Source organism: Spermophilus citellus (assembly GCF_964194105.1).
Source record: "Spermophilus citellus genome assembly, chromosome: 5".
NCBI classification, from domain to species: Eukaryota; Metazoa; Chordata; class Mammalia; order Rodentia; family Sciuridae; genus Spermophilus; species Spermophilus citellus.
The window spans coordinates 956,614-977,134 of NC_138186.1; the positions used below are offsets into that span (position 1 = coordinate 956,614).

The window sequence follows — 20,521 nt, forward strand, 5'->3', positions numbered from 1 at the left end:
AGAAAATAAAAACTTTGTTTTAAAAAAAAGAAAACAGTTTTCATGGTAACTTTGTAAGTGAAAACAAAACAACAACAACAACAACAACAACAACAAAAAACTCCAATGCTCCTCTTTGCAACTGGACTGAGCTCTAAATAGTTCATAATCAAGTATCTCTTAGGCCATTCCCCAATATCACAGAAAACATAATTTTCTCTCTATTCAAGAAGTCTGTTCATTTCCGGTGTTTTGTTTTAAATACTGCTTTCCAAGATACAGGTAGCCATGCTGGTTAAATTCTTCCCACTGCCCACTTTGCACCTGATGTACCCCTACAGGTTGGCACCCTGTAGCACCACACCCATGATAACCACAGGCAACCATTTTACTCTGAGGGAGAAGAGAGCACTAAAGGCAAATACCACCCACAGCACTGGACAGGCAATTAGTCCTAACCAAAAGATTCTCGATTCAGCTTCTGAAACAGTTTTATTCTCCTGAGGAGATGCCTTCCTGGACTCAAACACCCAATGACTCTTTCCATCCTCATCAATATGATTCTACCACAGAAGGCCTACCATCAGTCTACCTGTGACATTCTTCACTGCCCCAAAGTCATGTGACAACAAGATAATTGTCACCATACAAGCAATAAAGCTCTGCTGAGCAATTCACAGAGAAGATAGACTATAATGGCACTGACTCGGAAGAACAAACGGAAAAATGATGCCACTGGATGTCGGATTTTGGATTTTCTTGGTCTATTAGTTGTCTCTTCTTCTGCATCAAACAATGAAACATCTTCAGTGTCATCATTGCTGTCCGTCAAGGTTATTGTGGTAACAGCTACCTGAAAGCAAGGCTCTGCCAGTGTCTCCTATCCTACAGGATCTCAGGGCACGCACCCCTACAGGGCAGGCCACAAGGGAGCTGAAGAGGTGCCCGGAGGCCACTCTCCTATCACCTCCTAGCGTGCACCACAGTCCGAGGGAAAAAAGCCCAATTTCTTAATGACAAAGTCTTTGTGCTTTCTCTGGGGTTCCAAAATTGAAAATGAAAGCTTTATTCCAAGTCATCCTGATTGGAGCAGTGCTGAAGCCTAGCATTTAGCCAGTCTTGAAACAATGGAACTGTAAGTTCTGCAGAGGACTTCCAAGAACAAAGAAGACTCCCTCCCTGATTTGGCCATGGCCATTTGGGCAAAAGGTAGCCAAGGATAAGGAGCTTTGCATTCTGGCTTCTAGGTTCGTGTTGTTAAGGATGTTACTATTCTCTGTCTCAGAACCATTTTCTTAAAAGCAGTTACATATTTTGAAGTGTCTATTTTGTTAATTTTGAAAACTAAAATAAAGGAGCAATTTATCTAAAGATAACATCTGTTTTCGTTTTTTTTGGTTAATAAATCAGTTTCTAACATTTGATGCGAAACACGATTTCTAGAGTGCGTGTTTCCTATTGAACTTTGCCTCCTTTTGCTTGCAGATTATTTTGCGTGCTTTTATCTGCTGCAAGATGTATCATACAATTTTGCCTTGCATCTGTCCTGTAATGAGTTATTCCTTTATTAGCAATAAAAAGGTGTAATTCTTATAACTAAATGTATTCCACGTACCTTATTTTTATAACATTTAATTAGAAATAATACTGAGTACTCATTAGTAATCCAAGCACATGTCACTGGTACTCATTATAAGTATATATGAGAATAAATATAGTAAACGTGGAATTGTGGCAAATTAACAGATAAAAATTTAGTGATGAGGTCACAAGTACATCAAGAGAAACAAGCGCACACAGGAAAAAAAAGACAATTCCTTCTATTCAACTGTGATGCTCTAAAGGTTAAATTCATTCTTTTAGGAATTTAAAACAAAGGAATAAATCGGATATCGTTCATATCTGAATAGACTCACCAGGATCCAAATTTTGCGGTGAGTCTCATCAGGGTGCCCGCACGAATGACGTGGAAATGGTATTTTATCACCTATCATATGAGGGAGCCCCACAAGAGCGGGCCAGTGGCGCAATGGATAACGCGTCTGACTACGGATCAGAAGATTCTAGGTTCGACTCCTGGCTGGCTCGGGGCTCTCGTTTTCTTCCGGCCGAAAGGTCAACTCAAATCTTGCTCAAGTTTTACGGATACAGAAGCGAATTCTGCAAGATGTCAGATGGCACTTACTGTAAAGTGGCCTTCTGTTTGTCTAGTGCCAATTTTGCATTACGATTTTAGCGGTTGCCTAACTCGGAACGAGGCCGGTGACACGAAAAGAACACCCTGATCTCAGACTTCGTTCTTGGACTTCTTCCAGCTACCGACCGATGGGGGAAAGGGTCGTGGAAAGACGTGCAGTTTTCCATGGAGGGTGCTTTAAGGAGAAGCAAACAAAAACTAAGAAGGCGTCTACCAGCCTTCACCCCAACCTTCTGCAGGGCAAGACCCGCGGTTCCACCGCAAACAGAAGGGCGCCTCCTGGGGGAGCGTCGGTCCCGAGGAGCCGCGGGGCAGAGCCGCGAATCCCGCGCTCGGTTCCGCGAATCCAGGCCTCCGCCTTCGCCCGGACTCGCTTCCCTGCGCAGCACCGGGAGCTGGACCTGGAAGGAGCAGGACCCGGGAGCAGCGCGGCCCCCAAGGAACAGGAGTTCCGAGGAGCAGGACGCGGGAGGGGCACGGTCCCCGGAGCAGAACCCCGAGAAGCGAGATTCTATGAAAGTCGAGCCCCGTCTTCCAGCCTGCCGGAGACCTGGCTGTCTGTAACTTGAAGCCCCGGTTCACGAGTGGCCGGTTAGCTCAGCTGGTTAGAGCGTGGTGCTAATAACGCCGAGGTCGCGGGTTCGGTCCCCATACGGTTCAGGTTTTGCCTGGCTTTCTTCCGGAGCAGCCCCGTAATTACCCTCGGAGACAGTGGGTTCAACATCTCCTCCAAGGATCACCTCGTCTACATCGGCCCCGCTCGGTTCTTACACCCCCTCATCCCGCCGAACCTGCTCTGTCCTCCTGGAGCTCTACAACTTGTGGCGTGGCCGTGTTTTCTTTCCCAAATGAGTCCGGAATCCAACCTCCTTTCCCTAGTTTTCAAGAGATACGATGGAAGGAGAATCCCTCCCTAGAAATTCGTTTTCTGAAGACCTTTTCAGGTTTAACGGACAACTGAGATGGCTTTCGTGGGGTAGGTATTCCTTTGAACGAGGAACGGTCCCTTTTTTGCGGGGGGGGGGGGAGGGGGGAGGATAAACTAGGCAGGAGTCAAGTCCGCACCTTCCAGTCTGGCCTTGTGGCTCTAGCTGTAGCGCGCTCGCCTGGTATGCGCGGGGCCCCGGGTTCGATCCTCCGCGCCCCATAAAAATAGAGTGGAAAGCTGTGAGCTCTCCTGTATAACCGCTCCTCCACTGCAAGTTGTGTTAGCTCTGAGCTTTTTGGGTCGGTCCATCAGTTTTCCCCGGACTCTGCTGGTACCTCTCTAAGAGTTATCTGGAAAAGCTGCTATTTTATACAAAAACACAAAATCGAAATAATTCAGCTGATGGAAATTCCTCCCAAGACGAAAAGTAAAAGAAAACTTTGACTCTGAATTGAATGAAATATTCATAAACAAGCATGTGTAGATATGAAAACCAAGCATGTCAACAACTTCAACCAGAAGTCAAACTCAAACAGAAATGAACAAAAATGAGATGAGATGAAGTAAAAGTTTTGAGTTTAGTTAAAAAAAAAAATCAAGAAAAATAAAAAAATCACATACACTCAAGGGAGACTACATTAAGACGTTTGATAATAAGAAAGAAAGAGAAAGGTCCATTTTTACTTCTTTACCACCTTTTCATTCCCCAGAGGAGGCAAAGATATAAAAATCAGCCATAGAAAAATGACTGAAGTAAAGGGTAGGTAAAGAGATCCAATACATATATAATTGGATTCCCTGAAAGAATCAGCAGAGTAAAAATAGCAATTAAAACCATTATCCAAGAAAAGTTTATGAACAGAAGCCAAGCATTGGGCTTTCAAAGAACAAAATTAAAAATTAGACACAGCATTAAACATAGAAATAAAAGTATGAGCCAAGAAATATATAACTAGCCAAACTAATATATGAGAAGCAAGATTATTAGAAAGTTTTAAATATGCAAATACAAGCCACTTTTGCAGAGTTCCTCACATTCTCCTCCTCACACACCTTCCCTCCTTCAATGATGCAACCGATGATAGCAAGAATTTATACAGATATGCTTGCGTAAAGAAAATCACAAACATCTATGAGTACAGTTTACTTCTGAAGTTGAAAATTATTTAGGATGGGCAAGGGGTGAGGAGGAGACTTTTCACACTCTTTTATTTTTATTGTTCTTTAACTTTGAAATGCATATTTCTTACCTCCAAATTAAACTTTAATCAAATGTTTTAAAAAAAAGAAATTTTACTTTTGAAATCAGTCTTCAGAATGTTTACAAAGAAGCTCTTGGCTTCTTTCCTACTGTGTGGATGTTCATGAAAATTGTTCACACCTGACATTTTAAGACTCTGGTTTTCTGTTTCACTGAACTGGCAAATACCCAGGTGCAGAAGTGTAGGAAGTGCAGATGGTTTTCATTTCTTGTCAGAAACCATCAAAATAGGTTCACCTTTTGGGCATGAATATTTCCCAAAGGCAAAAGGTATTGCCCCAGGGCCTTCAGCTTTCCCTGGCTGGGAGCTCTGTACCTTTGCTCTGGAGACACTGGCGGCAGGGCCCAGACCACAGGGAGGTGGCCGCCTAGACGTCTGTTAGGTGACTTCTGCTTCTGTTGCTCGGCAACAGAGACCTGGGAGTGGGCCTGAGGTCAGAGTGGTACCTTATTTGTGTAGAAAAAGAATAAAATGGCCTTCAGCTTGAGTGGAAGAGCACATGTGGTGTCATGAACACCCTGCTCCAGCCAAATGCCATAACCAAACACAGCAGGTGGCACGTCCCTTCAGTTTTAAAGGTCATTGTTTTAAGTGTTTTTTTTTCTAAAATAAAATAGGAAGTTGTTTGACTCTATCTTAACCTGATCCTCCCTCCCTCCCTCCCTCCCTCCCTTCCGTCCTTCCTTCCTTCCTTCCTTCCTTCCTTCCTTCCATCTCTTGCAGGTTACTTTTAAATTAACAAAATCGTGCACTGACCATTCCATCAAGAGCGCTGTCTGGATGACGGTGCTCTGGACGGTGGTGGTGATTTATTCCGTTGTTGGAGACACATAAGAAGAAAGTCCACACAGGAGACGACAGGTGTTAAGTACTAGTAAAAAACCCCTATATTGCCCCACATGGACCTCAAACCAGCAACCCAGGCACTATTACCACCACAATGTAACCTAGTGAGCTAGCGGGTCAGCACATTAACTCTTCTACAAGGAATATATGACCATAAACCACACCGATGGATCTCGATTCTTCAAAAATTTCTCTGGGAGAAAAAAAAAATCCCAATCTGGAAACACTTTGGACAGGCCTGAGTTCCTTCTGAGTTCCACCTCCCCACTGCGGACAGTGAAAACGAAATAGAAAAGATCAGCTTGTGCCCAAAGCAGCCCTCCCTCTCCCAGGTAAAGTCAGTCTCTTTCAAACTAAGAAATACAGGTCAATGTCCCCAAACGAGGCTTCACCTGAGGAGGCCTGCAAACCTGCAAACCTGCAAACCCGAAATGCCCCAAGCCCTCGGCTGTGTTCTGTGCTACACTTTGGCAGGCTGCTCCTTAGGGCAACTTGCTGAGGCTGGCCCTGAATTTGTAATCCTCCTGTCTCAGCCTCTGGGATTACAGGCGTGTGTCATCTAGGTGGATGTCAATTTTTGATGGAGGATTCTTGATCTGGACACCCCCACACAGGCATACACTCCCCACCACAATCCTAGTACTAAAACAAATACTTTGTGTGTAAATTGAGACCCCTGGGTTTATGTATGAGCGTTATTGCCTTTGCTTCTGTGAGATGCTCAATCACCTCTTGGGAACCTGCTCTCACCTGCAATCCTCACAATGAAAATATAACTTGTGCATTATTTTTGAGTGTCTGCTTTGTGCTAGCTACTATTTTAGAAACTGAGGATATAGAATTATAAGTGAACAAAATTCTCTCTTTATGAAGCCTACCATTGCACAGAAAATGAAATAATCATGCAAATTACATAATAAAGTAAATGATGAAAAATAGTACAGAGAAAAAGTTGGAAATGGGAAGGGGTGTTGGGAGTGCAGGAGTTTGGGTCTTCAGCAAGTTCTCTTCCTCCAGCAATAAAAGACTTGAATTGTTGTTCAGTATTACGGCAGAACACTCCTCCCAAACCGCAGAGCAGAAAAAGCTGCATCTCTCTGACATTTAACATGCAAAACACCAACATGCACAATGAGAAAGATCATCCACTATATTTGTATGTCCTTTCCTGTACCAAACACTTGTGGTCTGGGAGTGAGGGTGTTTACAGACAATTATATGCAGAACAGGTACAGAATCCCAATCCCTGGGGATCTTCTAAACAAGAGGCCTTCTTTTGTCCAGTGAATGAGTATGTCCAGGAGGAAGGTGGCCAGGCAGGAGCTGTGGGGTGCAAGGCTCAGACCCCTCTCTGAAGCTGGCTCTGCTTTGCTTGCCTGAGCCAGGTCTGCAGTTGCTGGAATATGCTCTGTGGAGAGGCAGGAAGAGCTCTGAAGGCCAGACCCCAGCACTAGTAGAAAGAAGGGACATGGGATAAACATGCCAGTGAGAGCACGTGGTATCCAGCGCCTTTTTCTCACCTGGCGTCCTAAGCGGAGGCTGGGAGAGTCTGAGGGTCTCTCGGGTGCCATGTCCAAGCAGTGGGAGGCAGTAGGGATGAGAAGCGCTGGCTCTGAGGGTCCCAAGGTCTGTGTTACACTTAGCACATGCCAGGGGTCTGTGTCCCCTGGGAAGAAAGAAGAGGGTGGTGTGTTGAGCTGGCCCTGGGGGAAGCTTACCAACCAGGTTCTAATGTCAGGCTCACCATTCACGAACAGCACTTGGGTGGCACCGGGGCTCTGGCCACCGTAGTAGGCATTTGTCTGGGCCACGGCCTGGGCTACAGAGGAAGCGGAGAGTCCAAACACTTGCTCACATAGATCCAACTGGGAGGGCAGGGCTGGGAGCTGGGAGAAAGGACATCCAGGACCCTTGCAGGTGACGTCTGTGAAGGGAGATACCTGAGTGTGAGAAATAGACAGAGCCAGTCCCCCGCTCTCCTCCATCACTTACAGGGTTCTCCTCGGCGAGCTTGCAGTATTTTCAGAGACTGCACACCCCATGGTGACAACCCAGAGGGACAGGGCTATGATGATGAGAACAGCTCAGGAGGTGGGGGTGCCAGAGGAAGCATAACGGGCTCAAGGACATCCCGTAAGGCATAAGGCCTTATGGAATCCGAGTGAGCCAGAGAACAGAAAGCACTGCCAACAGCGGAGACAGAACGGGGCAAAGATCTGGAGGTGAGAGGTCTCTGGAGCGACCAATGCTCAGATTGGATCATGTCTCCTCTGCTTGAAACCCAGAGCTCACTGTGCTGCAGGGAAAATCTAACTTCTGTAACCCCCACACCAACTCATTCCTCCTTTGCCATATATTGAGCACCTACCATGTGCTCAGAAGTTGGACTATTGGGCACATAGTGGCAAACAAACAGGTTTGGATCCTGCTGCTGCAGGACTTAATGGCAAGAAGAAATGCCTGGAGGACAACTGGACCATTTAAAGAGGACACAGAGCTACCAAAGTGGGCATGGGAAGGCTGGCGTATCTTGAGGGAGGACACAAGGCTTCCTGAGGGGGCATCTTGTGTGCAGACTCGAGGATGAGGAAACTGTGAGAAGCAGGAAATGTGCAACACCAGCAGCGTGAACAACACCTGCAAGTCTTCTGAAGTTAGAAAGATGGACATGTTGAGGATCAAAACATCAAACACCTCCTAACAACAGGAGCAAACACTTGCAGAATACTTACTGTCTTATCACCAGCTAGCCGGGCTGGCGACCTGGTCTGGGTTCACAAGAGCTGGCTGCATCAATAACTTAAGAAAATGGCTAAAGAAGCATGCGACACACAGAAATACCTTTTGCTTGCAGGAATCAGGGACAGCTCTCCATCTTAAGGGTCCATTGGAAAGAGAGAGAGAGCATGCCTGAGACCCTTTTTATTGAGAAAGACACTCAGGAAAGTTCCACCCAGATGAGGCAAGGGATTGCATTTCAGGGAGGTGTAGCCCAGTCTCACTGGGTGACACCCACTCCCAGAGCTTCATTCCCTTGCCTAGCAGAGGTGAGATCCACCTGTTTCTATCATCAGAACCAGTGTCACACCTGCATGGCTCAAGGCTAGGAGTCCGTGCTCACTCCTATGTGGCAGCTCCCCACACGGTACACCAGCATTACTCTTAGCATATTATGTACATTACCTCCTTTGATCCTTGAAACAACCCTATGAGAGAAGTACCCTTATTATTTTCATTTTAGGGCTGTAGAAACTAAGGCATAGACAGGCAAGTCACTTGCCTATATTTGCCCAAGATCACATAAGTAGGAAATGGAACTGGAATTTGAATATTTTACTTTAAACCACTATCCTCACTATCTTCCAAAGACACAGTGAGGATTTTGAACTGAAATCTGGGTTAGAAGGGCCAGATTTAACAATACAGAATATCTAGTTAAATTTGAATTTCAATAAACAAAAACTCCACTTTTTAGTATGCCGTATTTGGGACACACATATGAAGTTTTTTTGTTTATCTGAAATTCAAATTTAACTGGGTAACCTATATTTTGTCTGGCAACTCCACCTGAGGTCACTAAGAAGCCAGGGGAAGGTTTTGAGCAGAGGAGCAACAAAGACCTTCCCGGATGCAGTGTGGCGGGTGGTACAGGTGAGATGAAAAATCTGGAAACCTGGGTCAGGGCTGGTCAGGGGTCTAGGCAGGAGAGGATGGTCCTCTTCAGGACAGCAGAGGGGAAGAGAGAGCAGAGGGACCAGAAGGGGTCCAAGAGTGGTGGTACTCAGTGATTAACAGGTCATCTGAATACTGCCCTCAGGATTCAGGTCTGGTGGCTGGGGAGAGCGTGGAGACCTCCCTGGGACAGGAGCACAGGAAGACAGGTGGAAGGCCTGAGTGGGGGCATGAAGAGGCCTATGAGGTTCAAGCTCACCCACACCAGGATGGCTTCCTACCCTCTGCAGCCCAGCATACAAGGTCAGGTTCGCTGTCTTATGGAAATCCAAATCAGCCCACATCACCTGTGTGGTGGCCACTGGCAGGCACAGCATGTATATTTGGGTCAGTGGTCATGCCGGTCACTCACAGAAGCCGAACTCCGTGCAAGTCTGGTACCACCACTGCCGGTCACCCAGGCCAGACCCTTGGGGCTCAGTGGCACTCAGCTGGGTCACTGTCTCTGCTCGAGAAAGGCTTACACACCTCTGGCCCAGGCTGTGCATGACAATCTAGGAAACAGTAGGAACACACACATAAATTCCTTCTCCTCCCAGCAAGCTAGGGCCTGTCAGACCCATAGGAGGGTCAGCTCCTGGGAGTCAATAGTCAGAGCAGGTGAATGTTTGGGTCCCTGTACACTTATGATCGGGAGCTTATCACCTATGAATTTTTAGGCAAGTGAAAATCTTTTGGATTTCGGTTTCCTCTTCTGTAAGTGGGCATTGTGCTAGGGCCTATCTCCTAAGAATTCAACGAATGACATATGTGAGGCATGTCTTATAGCACCCAGTCCAGATAGCACCAGAAAAGTGGGTTGGAATTGTGGATTCAGAGGTGTGGGCCCCGTCCCTATGAGAGTTCTGTTTCCAGGGCTATGCTTTTTCATCAAATACTAATTGAGCACTTGCTCCGTGCAGGACACTGCTGCACGCCCAGAAAAGAGAACAGAACAAGAGGCAAAACAGATAATAGCCACAGTCTCTATCATTCGTCTCCTGTGTTCTAAGCTCCCAGCTAACCGCTTTACAGGTCTCCCGTTTCACCTTCTGAGTTTCAGCCCCGTGAGGTAACACCCCCACTTGACAGATGAGAAAACTAAGGCCCAGAGAGGGCTCTCGCCTAAGCCACACAGAACGGGTGGAGCAGGAGCCCTGGTCCGCTAGAGCCATGCCAGAGTGGGTCTGGGCACCTCACCTGCACTGCGCGCCGAAGTCCACCGTAGGGCGCGGGGTGGCTGCGGTTGCCGTCGCCCGCGAGGAGTCCGCAGAGCTGCCGCACGCTCAGCGGCACCCCCGCCTGCCCGTCGTACTGCACCGCGCCGCCCACCAGGGCCTGCAGCGTGCCCAGGAGCTCTGCCTGGTCTTCAGCTCGGCGCAGAGACCCGCAGGCTCCCAGCTCGGCCCGAAGCGCTGCTCGGGCGGCCCCGCCCGCGCGCAGCCGCCGCTCGACCTCCGCGAAGGCCGCGGACACCGCAGCCCGACACTGCGGGAGCGAGGGGCGGTGGGGACCGGGACCCAGGCCCGCCCGGCCGCACCACCCCACAGTCCGCAGTCCCAGCCTCCCGCCCTCGGGCCCCGCCCACCGTGGCCCCGCCCACACCCAGGCCTGGCTCCTCCCACTCCCCCGTCCCCGGGGTGGGTGCGCCTCCGCTCTCGACGCCCCGCCCACCCGAGCTCACCCTGCCGATAGGCTCCGCTCTACAAAGCGCCGCCCACCCCGCGGGGTGCGCCTCTGCCCCTGCCGCCCCGCCCACCCAGCTCCCCCCGGCTTCGCCGACCCGGCGCTTCCCCCGCTCCAGCACCCAGCCGGGTCGCCCTCCGCTGGCCCGGCTTCCGAGGGCTGGCCTCTCCCCCTCTCCCCCTCGCCTGACCCCACCTCCTACCTGCAGCGACCCACCAATCGCCGCGTTCGCTAGGCTTCTGGACACCACCTGAAGTCGCACGCGGGAAGGATACTCAAGGAGGTGTCCAGGGCTCCGCCCGCTGGGACCTCCTCTTCCCTCCCCGGTCGCCCACATTCTTACGTCGTTGTACTCGGAGAAGTCCAGCGTCGCCCGCACCGGGGCAGAGGAGGCGACCGAGGCGAAAATGAGATGCGGGAACTGAGAAAGGAGGGGCGTCAGCGGGCACCGGCGTGCCGCGTCCTCCGCCTGGGGTCATCGGCCCCGCGAGCCCTGGGGAGACGGCTGTGCACGCGGAGCGTCGTGGGGGAGGGCTCCTATCACCGCGCTGGACCCCGCATTTGGTTCCCTCCCCGGCCCATCGCAGGGGTCCCAGGACCTTGAGTCGGGTCCAGGCAGCCAAGGAGCCGGCGTAGGAACCTCCGAAGCAAATCCAGGGGCTGGTGGAGGAGACGTTGAAGAGGCGGGAAAGAGCCAGGCGGGCAGAGACCACGTCGGCCAGCCTGGGGACAGGGGCAACTCGGTCAGCCCACCGCGGTGTGAATTCCTGCAGATCCAACCCGCGGGCAGCCCACCGAGGGACTTGGATGGCAGAGCCAGGCCCGAGGCCAGGCTCAGTTCTCAAGTATTTCTGAGGGACCTTTAGATCTCGTGCATTTCCGAAAACACCTGTGTCTAAGTCGGGGGAGATCCTGTCTTCCGCCTGTTAGGAAGCCTTTACCCCCCCCCCCCCCACTGTTTTTAGGTGGAAGAGGAAAACTTTCCAAGTCACTTTGTTTTTCTTCTTTTTTTGGTACTGGGATTTGAGCCCAGGGATGCGTTACCACTGAGCCTCGTTCCCAACCTTTTTAAAGACAGGCTCTTACTAAGTCATTTAGGGCCCCGCTAAGCGCCTGAAACGGACCTTAAACTTGTGATCCTCCTGCCTCAGCCTCCCCCACCTGGGATTACAAGTGTGCACCACCATGCCGGGCTCCAAGGCACTGTATATTAAAACTTGACAAATATGGGGAGGAGTTGAAGGCGATGGAAGACAGCTACTCAGAGGAGGAGGAGGGGTCCTGGGCTGGATGGGTTAAAAGGTGTGGGAGAAGGTGAGACACCGAGAAAAGCAGAGAAATACTGGGATATTTCTAACGTCCTCTTTTTCCTCCTAAGGGCTTTCTGTCTTCACTTAGTGCCATACTGTGCAGTTAGAGACCAGTTTAGATTGTAGAAAAAACCTGAGACTTAGAGACACACAAAGAGAAACAGATATGGGCACAGAGCAGTGGAGACAAGAATGAGACAGATGGCAAAGATGCTGCTACAGAGACAGACACTGGGGAGGAGAGGGGAATAGGCCCTGGAGAATCATAGAGCTTCGGGGACATTGTGGGGCTGGTAACAGTGGGGCACAGAGGAGGTGGGGAGGGGCCCTGCAGATGTCTGCAGGAAGCCACTCCTGCAGAGGGAAGTCTTAAGAGGCCCAAGATAGAAATGTACCTGGAGAATAGCAAGGACCTCAGGCATCTGGAGCCTAGTGAGTCGGAGAGTCAGGGGTCAGAATTAACTGAGGCTAGAGCCCTGTCAACTAGGAGGCCTGGTGGCCCTGGTAAATACGTGGGCTTCACTCTGAACAATGTAAGGGACATGTGAGGGACTGGAGCCAGACAGGATCATGATCTGGTGTGTGTTCTAACAGGATCATTCTGGTTTGCACCTGCAAGTCAAGGGCAGAACCAGGGAGCCTGGTGAAGGTGCTGGTGATCTGGACCAATGGGCCACAGTGAGATGGAGACAGACAAGAATGGAGGGTAAGAGAAAGGCAGGGAGAGTCAGAGCCCCAGAGAAAGAAAGAGTAAGACACTGTGAAAGAGAAGGAACAGGGAACCCGAGATTCCCAGGTGGGCACTGGCAGTGGAGAGGCACAGATGGAGAGGGGCCAAGGCAGACAATACTAGTCCCGAAAGCCAAGCACGTTCCCTACCCCCACTCACGCGTGGCGGCTGGACAAGTAGCGAAGCTGGGCCATGCCCAGGCCTCCAGGAGGTACACTCAGGCCATAAAATCTGTGCTCCAGGCTTATCACCAGGGCCCCGAAGGCAGGGGCCAGGGCTGCGGGGTGTCCTGTGAGGAGCGTGGGGTGGGGAGGGAGATGCAAGCTGGGCCCTTGCCCCCTCAGGCCTCACAGTGCCACCACTGCAGTTCCCCCTCCTGTCCCCACCAGCTTCCAACCAGGCCTCTTTCCCCCCTGCCTCTTACCTGCCATCACTGAGCCAGGTCCGAGGCTGCCCTCTCCCCCAAGATGCAGGAATACAGGTCCCTCCTGGCCAGCCCTATGCTGGTCATTCACCCAATACCTCTGAGAGGGGGAAGAGGGAGAAGAAAGGCGGCATGAGAGGGAATGGGACTTTCCTTGGATACCCAGCAGCAGAATGTCTATTTGTGGGGTTATTTCTCTCCTTTCTCCTCCTCCAGGGTGCAAGAGCCACCTGTGCAGGTATTTTTGTCTGCTCATGTCCCCAGGACTGAGGAGGTGGCTGGTGCATGGCAAGCACTTCCTGTTGTTTGAAGTACTAATCGTAGGATATGTGATGAGTTTGGGTGAATTCGGGAGTAGGGACCAAGTGGGATAAAGCTTGGGAGACTGTATATAAAGGAGGCACTGAAAAACATAAATGTGTTTACTCATTTAAAAGGGATTTGTGAGTGTCGGTTGAGAGTCAGGTCTGATTACCAAGCTAGTTCACATTTCTGCTACATACTGCTGGAAGGCTCCGTGTGCAATCTGCAGGTCAGGGAGAGGGGACACTGAGGGGCAATGAGAGGGTAAGAGGGACAGAGAAGGAAAGAGTGAGGGACAACACATGAGGGACCAAGATGTGGGCCACTGAGGAGAGAGATGAGAGTAAAGGTAAAGCTGAGACGTGGGTGGGGGTGGCTATACTAAGTGGACCTGAGACCTGGGGCAGTGGAGCTGCATGAGAGGACTGTAAGGGGACACTGAGGCAGTACAGTATGAGACTCAGAGCAGGGGCAGAGGTGTGGACAGAGGTGTGGACTGAAGGAATAAACTGTACAATGAGAGGTAGGAAGTCAGAGGTCTCACTGAGAGCACGTCAGGGTGGGCAGTGAACTTCTGGTCTCACCTGCAGGAAGGACCTTCCGTCAGAGGCATTGAAGGGGTCCAGCGGCTGCTCCAGCCACCCTGCTCTTGGGAGGGTGGCAGTGCCTGGGCCCAGGCGCAGGTGCAGGCCAGAGTTCTCCTGGAGCCGCTGCATGTGCTCCCCCAGGCGTCTAAGGAACAAGGCTGCAAGACACAGAGGGGAGGAAGTCAGGTGGCCCCTGGCCCCCTCTTGGCCCTCCATCTTCCACTTACCTGGAGCTGAGAGCCCCCAGAGGGAGACCAGGAGCAGAGGGCCCAGCCACTGGGCGAGCCCAATGGCCATGCTGTACAGAGCCTGAGAGAGGACTCTGGTGTCCTGCTCCCCACTCACCGAGGACCTTTTATCATGTCTCTAAAGGCTGGCTCAGGTTTCTTCCCTGACGCCTCTCATGACAGGTCAAGCGTCTGTAGGAACCGCTAAAGCGGGGCAGGGACGCCAGAACCTGTGAGTGGCCTGCTGGTGCTGCACTTGAATTCTCTCCTCCAGCCCCCAGGCCACCTTCCCTCTGCGCCTCCCTCTCCTCCGCTCCATCTTCTGCCTTCCCCTGTTGACCTTGGGCTGCCCTGTCTCTGCCATCCTGTCCTGCACCTTTCTGCCTCTGTGCCTCCTCTTGAACCCTCAGCTGCCTCCTTGCTTTCCGTCTTTGCTCTCTGCCCCACCATATCTCCAGCCCTCTTCAGTGGTCCCAATGACCAGTCTTAGCTCTTGCCCTTCAGTCCTGCCCCTCACCACTTTTCATCTTCAATCACAGTTTCTCTTGTCCCATAATCTCACCCTATCTACTCCCATCTCTCGAACCCCAGTCCCAGCTCCCTGACTTGGAACACACCAGGCTCGCTCCTGCCTTGATTCTCACCTTTGTTCAGCTCTGTGCATTTTGCTGTTTCCATAAACCCATGTGGCTTTTTCCCTTGCCTCAATCAGATCTCAGTGTCATCTGTTCTGAAAGTCTTCCTGCGGCTCTCCTGACCCTAACCCCTTCCCGGCTTTACTCTTCATTCCTTTTCACAGTGCTTATCTCTATGAGAAATATTATATGTATTTTTAAATTTATGTGGCTTAGTTACGCACGATGGTACACACCTGTAATCTCAGCGCCTCAGGAGGCAGTTTGGTAAGACTTGTCTCAAAATAAAAAATAAAAAGGACTGGTGTTGTAGCTCAGTGGTAAAGTGACCCTGGGATCTAGTCCCAATACCAAAACACAAAGCAAAATAAGATAATGTGGCTCATTTTCTGTCTCTCTGACTAGAAAGTAAGCTCTCTAGGGAAGAGGTTTTAGCTCTTGTGTCCGTTGCTAATCACTTTGTTCCTAGAAGTGTGCATGGTGAGCAGTCAATAAATGTTGAGTGAATGAATAATCCATCACACACTACAGCTGATTCTACTTTAAATATATAATTGGATCTGACGTCGACTTTCTATATCCAGGGTCATCAATTCTGAGTTACTGTCCCTCTGACTTAGAACATCACAGAAGCTTCTCAAATGGTCTCCTGTTTCTGCCACGTGATATTCTCCATTCCACAGACAGATTCTAATAAATATGAATCTAATCATTCTCTCTTATCTTACTTGAAGTAAAAACTCAGGCTCCTCCCGCCAGGTACCTTTTCCCCATGTCTTTACCAGCATTCATTAGTATTTGTTTTCTTGATGATTGCCATTCTGATTGGAGTGACATGAATCTCAACGGAGTTTTGATTTGCATTTCCCTGATTGCTAGGGATGTTGAACATTTTATCTGTTGAACATTTGTATTTCCTGTTTTGAGAAATGTCTGTTTATGTTCTTTTTGCTCATAGAAGAATGCAATTATGGCATTTGCTGGTAAATGGATGGAGCTGGAGAACATCATGCTAAGTGAAATAAGTCAGATTCAGAAAGTCCAGGGTCAAGTGTTTTCTCCCATATGCAGAAGCTAGAGCAAAGTAAGAAAGAAAGGGGAGAGGATGCCACAAAAATGGAGGGGAGGTCAGTGAAGTAGAGGAGGGCACTTCAGGGGGAGGGAGGAGGGACAGGAAAAGAAATGAAATTTGGAATGAAATTGACAAATTGTGCTTCATACATATATGAATATGTCATAGTGAATTTCTCCTTTATGCATATCTATAAAACACCAATTAAAAAAGTAACAAATAGAATGAAGACCAGTAAAGTAGAAGAAGGGGACTGGGAGAGACAGTGTGGGGGGGTAAAGAGGAAGCCCTGGGGACTGAAGTGGAGCAGATTGTGTGCCAAGCATGTAGGAATATGTCAAAAGAACCTCACTGTCGTGTATGACCATAATACACTAATAAAAATAAAACATTAAAAACTGTTAAGTTTTAAAAAGTTATAGAATGAGTCTTGGTTTTCAGTTTAAGTTTCATACATTGCCATAGAAGGCCCCTTAAAAGATTAATGCATTAAGTCAAGCCTGGTGGCAAGCCCCTGTAGTCCCAGGACTTGGAGGGTGAGGTGGGAGGATCACTTGAGCCCAGGAGATCATATGAAGACCCTGTCTCTAAACAGATAAATAATTTAACTACTAGATTGGTATATCTATTAATTTGTTTTTTGTGGAGCATCAACTTACTAAATTGTTTTAATTGCTACCCTGGAAAGACAGAGCTCTTCACCCCAACTTAATAAGAAGAAGACAAATAGTCCAATTAAAAAGGGACAAGGGATTTAAACAGACATTTCACCAAAGATGTGCCAATGGCCAATGAGCACATGAAAAAAAAAATATCTTTCATCATTGGTCATTACTAAAATACAGGAAAAATAAACAACAACAACAACAACAACAAAATAAAAAACCCATGAGGTACTTTTTTATTTTCAAGGTCTTTGGTAAGCACTCTATCACTGAGTCACACTCCCAGCCCAAAATACCTCCTTTATACAGGGATGGCTGTAATGAAGACTGACAGTACAAGTACCACAATGTAAAATGAAACAGCTACTTTAGGAAATTCTTGAACTCATTAAAAACAAACAACAAACAGTAAAAACAAAACAAAATCAAAACAAGAACCCACAATGGCTAGCCTGGTGCACACCTGTAATCCCAGCAGCTCAGGAGGCTGAGGCAGAATGATTGCAAGTTCAAAGCCAGCCTCAGCAATTTGGTGAGACCCTGTGTCAAAATTAATAATAAAATGGGCTGGGGATGTGGCTCAGTGGTAAAGCACCCCTGGGTTCAATTCCAGGTTCCAAAAACAAGATAAAACAACAACAAAAACAATGTCTATAATTAGTTATGATTTATATACCATAAAATTCACTTTTTTTTTTTTTTAAGGGACAAGGTTTTCCTATGTTGACTCTTGGGCACCAGAGATACTCCTTGGGAAGGTGAGACTTTCCAAGTATTGGGTTCATCTTTTTTTAAGTGTACAATTCAGTGTTTTTAATAAGTATACAGTTTGGTATAACTGATACCACAATCCAGTTGGGAACATTTCCAGGCACCCTGGAGACTCTGTGTTCCCACCCTCATCTCCAGCCGCAGCCACCTGTTTATTTCTCTGTGGAGTTGCCTGTTTTGGACATTTCACATGAGCAAGATATTACAATATGTGCTCTTTTGTGTTGGGCCTTTTCACTTTGCATTTTTTTGAGGTTCATCCATGTTGTAACTGGTATATTACTTCTTTCTTTTTATGGCTAAATAATATTGTACTGTATGGACATAAGATATTTAATTTATATATTAATCAGTTGATGGACATTTGGGTTATTTCTGCTTTTTTGCTCTTTTGAATGATTTTACTACAAACACTTATATACAGGTTTTTGTGTAGCTATATATTTTCATTCTCTTGTATAGATACCTATATGTGGAGTTGCTGGGTCATGTTTAAAATTACATATAATGTTTTAAACAACTGCTAAACTCTTTTCCAAAATGGCTCTACCACTTGAGTAACATCTGAGTCTTGTGGGAAGGCTCCAACTCCAAACCTGGAGATTCTGGAAAGTGAGAACTGAGAGATGCCCAGACCCCCCCCCCCACCAAAAAAAGAAAAAAAAATTGAGGCAGCGTTGCAGCAGCGAAGATGCCCTTTGAGTGAGAAATCAGATCTTTTCAGCCTGGTGGTGCCTGGACTTGTAGTTCAGTGGATTGGATAGAACACAGGCACCGACAAAATGTGAAGGCTTGAAAGATTATATGACTGCTTTCAAGTCCGTGCATAAGGCTTTTAAAACCAGTTTGTATTGACATTTGTCCTAGATGTTTTTAAGGCAAGGGCGGGAAACCGAAGGAGATGTCTTCTCCAGTCTGAGACCATCCATGAGAAGATGGATGGAGTGATGAGTAGTTCAGTTGGAATTATGGAGAGAGGGACAGTTCAGTTGGGCTGTGGAGACAAGGGTGACTCAGTGGAGCTGAGGAGAGAGGGCTGGTGCAGCAGAGCTGAGGGGAGAGGGGGGCTGGTCCAGCAGAAGCTAGCTCTCCATCTCTGCAGGGAATAAGTTAACATGCTCTCGGTTTGTTAAATGCATTGCCAATGACTCCTGACCTTCCAAGGGTGGTATGCACAGTGGGTTCATTACATTAAGTTCCCAGTGTCTCATCCAGCACTCACTGGACAACTTCAACTAACTTGAAAACAACCAGTAGACAACTTGATCTATTTTCATTTATTTGGGTGCTAAAATACATTTTCTCAGTAGTTATAAATTAGGCATAAAGTTAATGCTGAAACTTATGGCAATGTGCATCTTTACTGATGATTATATGAACTAATTACATTTAGATAAATATGCAATTATTTACCTTTAAATTTATGAATTAGTTTGCAAATTGATAATATTTTGTTGTTATGGTTAATTGTATACAAGTAATAATTTTAATGATAACTCAATGCCTAGGAATTATAATAAAAACTAGAGGTTTATGCCATCTCCAAAGTTAATTGTAGAGTGCATGTATGTTTTTATGGTGGGAAAGTAGGATATAGAAAGCTTCAAATGGTTATTTTATATTTGATACACATCGATGTGTGAGGTTCAAGAAGAAAACAATGACATAAAATTAAAGGCTGTTAAAGAAGTGTTTATGCATTTATTTTTCACAATAATTAAATTATTCAAAATTCATAATCTATTTAGTAAATTTAAAAATGGTGTAAAAGTTTTATTGGTGAAGTCGCTCCCCCTCCCACTGTCTTGACAAGGTCGCAGTGAGGATGAATGCTGGCAAATCCGCACTGGTGGGAAACCAAAACCATGAGACCTCTTTTTATGTAATTGGGACTTTTTATTTTCATGCTCATATTCCTGACAGGAAGCATGAGGATGCTAAACCGAATTAAATTTCAGATGCCTAGAACATAACAGGTAGTCCATGCCTTGAAGGCTGTTCTACTACTTCTCAGCATATGGAGGACAAAATAGAAGGCTGTTCTTCTATCTCAGTACATCGAGGACAAAACTGATAATGAACAAAAATCATTCTCCGAAAAGTCATGAGAACTTTAGGCACCACATTGATTATATCAACTAAGAACCCAAGCCCATATCTCCAGCCTCTTAGAAAGCCTGATTATTATGCTTACTGCACAAAGCCCACCATATGTAGTTTTATTTAATTAAGGGAAAATTATGTTATACACTTAGGAAAGTTAAGGCAAATAAAGATCCATTCCCTCCCCCTTTTCTATAAATCCTCTTTTACCTCATAGGGACTTATGATGAGCATAGTTAATACTGGTGGTAAGTGGACTGATGCTCAGAACTTGCCTTTTTTCGGTGGGAGAGATACAAAGATATAAGAACCTTGTACCTTGACTAAGAAACAAAGAAACTCTTTTAGAAAGCTGCTCAAACCAGTTTTAAGAGAATAAACATTGGAATTAAAGTAGCTTTACAAGACACATTTTTAGAATAATGCTAGAAATATAATTTTATTTAGATTCTTAAGTTTAGAATTCTTAAGTTTCTAGCTGTATGGGTCCTTAAGATGATTTAAGAATAGTTTATAGACTTTAGGACATTTTAAGTATAAGATTTAAGGGGACTTCTTTAGATGGGGAGCTTAGATTAGAAATAAAGTGCAGGTGTACTTTAAACTTAAAGGTTCATAATAGGTTGGGAGACTTAGGGTCTGGTTATGTAGTTTGGCATCTGATAATAAGAAAATAGTTACATCTTGGGAAAATCAGAAAATGCAAATTAGTGACGCATTTTATTAATGATTTTGTATCCATAATGATTGATAAGGAAATGTCACATCCTGGGAAAATGTAAATTGATGACGCATTTTTCTATACCCATAACAATTGTTAAGGAAATGTCACACCTTGGGAAAATCTGGAAATTGTAAAATCAATGACGTATTCTATTAATGATTCTGAATCCATAATGATGAGAAAAATTGTAATGAAAGATGGCCCAGAGAAAGCTGAATTAGCGCCCTCTCTCTGGAGATTGCTCCGAAGAAACACTCCGACTCCCATTCCTGGCACCACTCACCTTTCAGGACCCCCTGGACCCCGCTGGGGCAGAACCCCGCATTTTATTTTTAAAAAATGTCAATAGTTTTAATACAAA

At 47.0% G+C, this 20,521-nt stretch overlaps 1 protein-coding gene and 1 pseudogene across 2 annotated transcripts; both read right to left on the bottom strand.

Annotated features, from left to right (window-relative positions):
- Positions 1-204: 204 nt before the first annotated feature.
- LOC308650222 (Golgi apparatus membrane protein TVP23 homolog B-like) lies at positions 205-626 on the bottom strand (annotated as a pseudogene). The gene has a single exon. The product of its transcript is annotated as a Golgi apparatus membrane protein TVP23 homolog B-like (transcript).
- Positions 627-6,551: 5,925 nt separating this feature from the next.
- Positions 6,552-14,260, bottom strand: PRSS16 (serine protease 16; the record flags this gene model as incomplete). The annotated part of the gene is made up of 12 exons (XM_081296449.1): positions 6,552-6,620; positions 6,733-6,878; positions 6,957-7,136; positions 9,297-9,438; positions 10,124-10,411; positions 10,812-10,859; positions 10,953-11,030; positions 11,209-11,332; positions 12,809-12,938; positions 13,074-13,173; positions 13,961-14,121; positions 14,191-14,260. 12 exons carry the CDS (start codon positions 14,258-14,260, stop codon positions 6,552-6,554), a joined length of 1,536 nt encoding a protein of 511 aa, XP_081152575.1.
- Between the last annotated feature and the right edge of the window lie 6,261 nt (positions 14,261-20,521).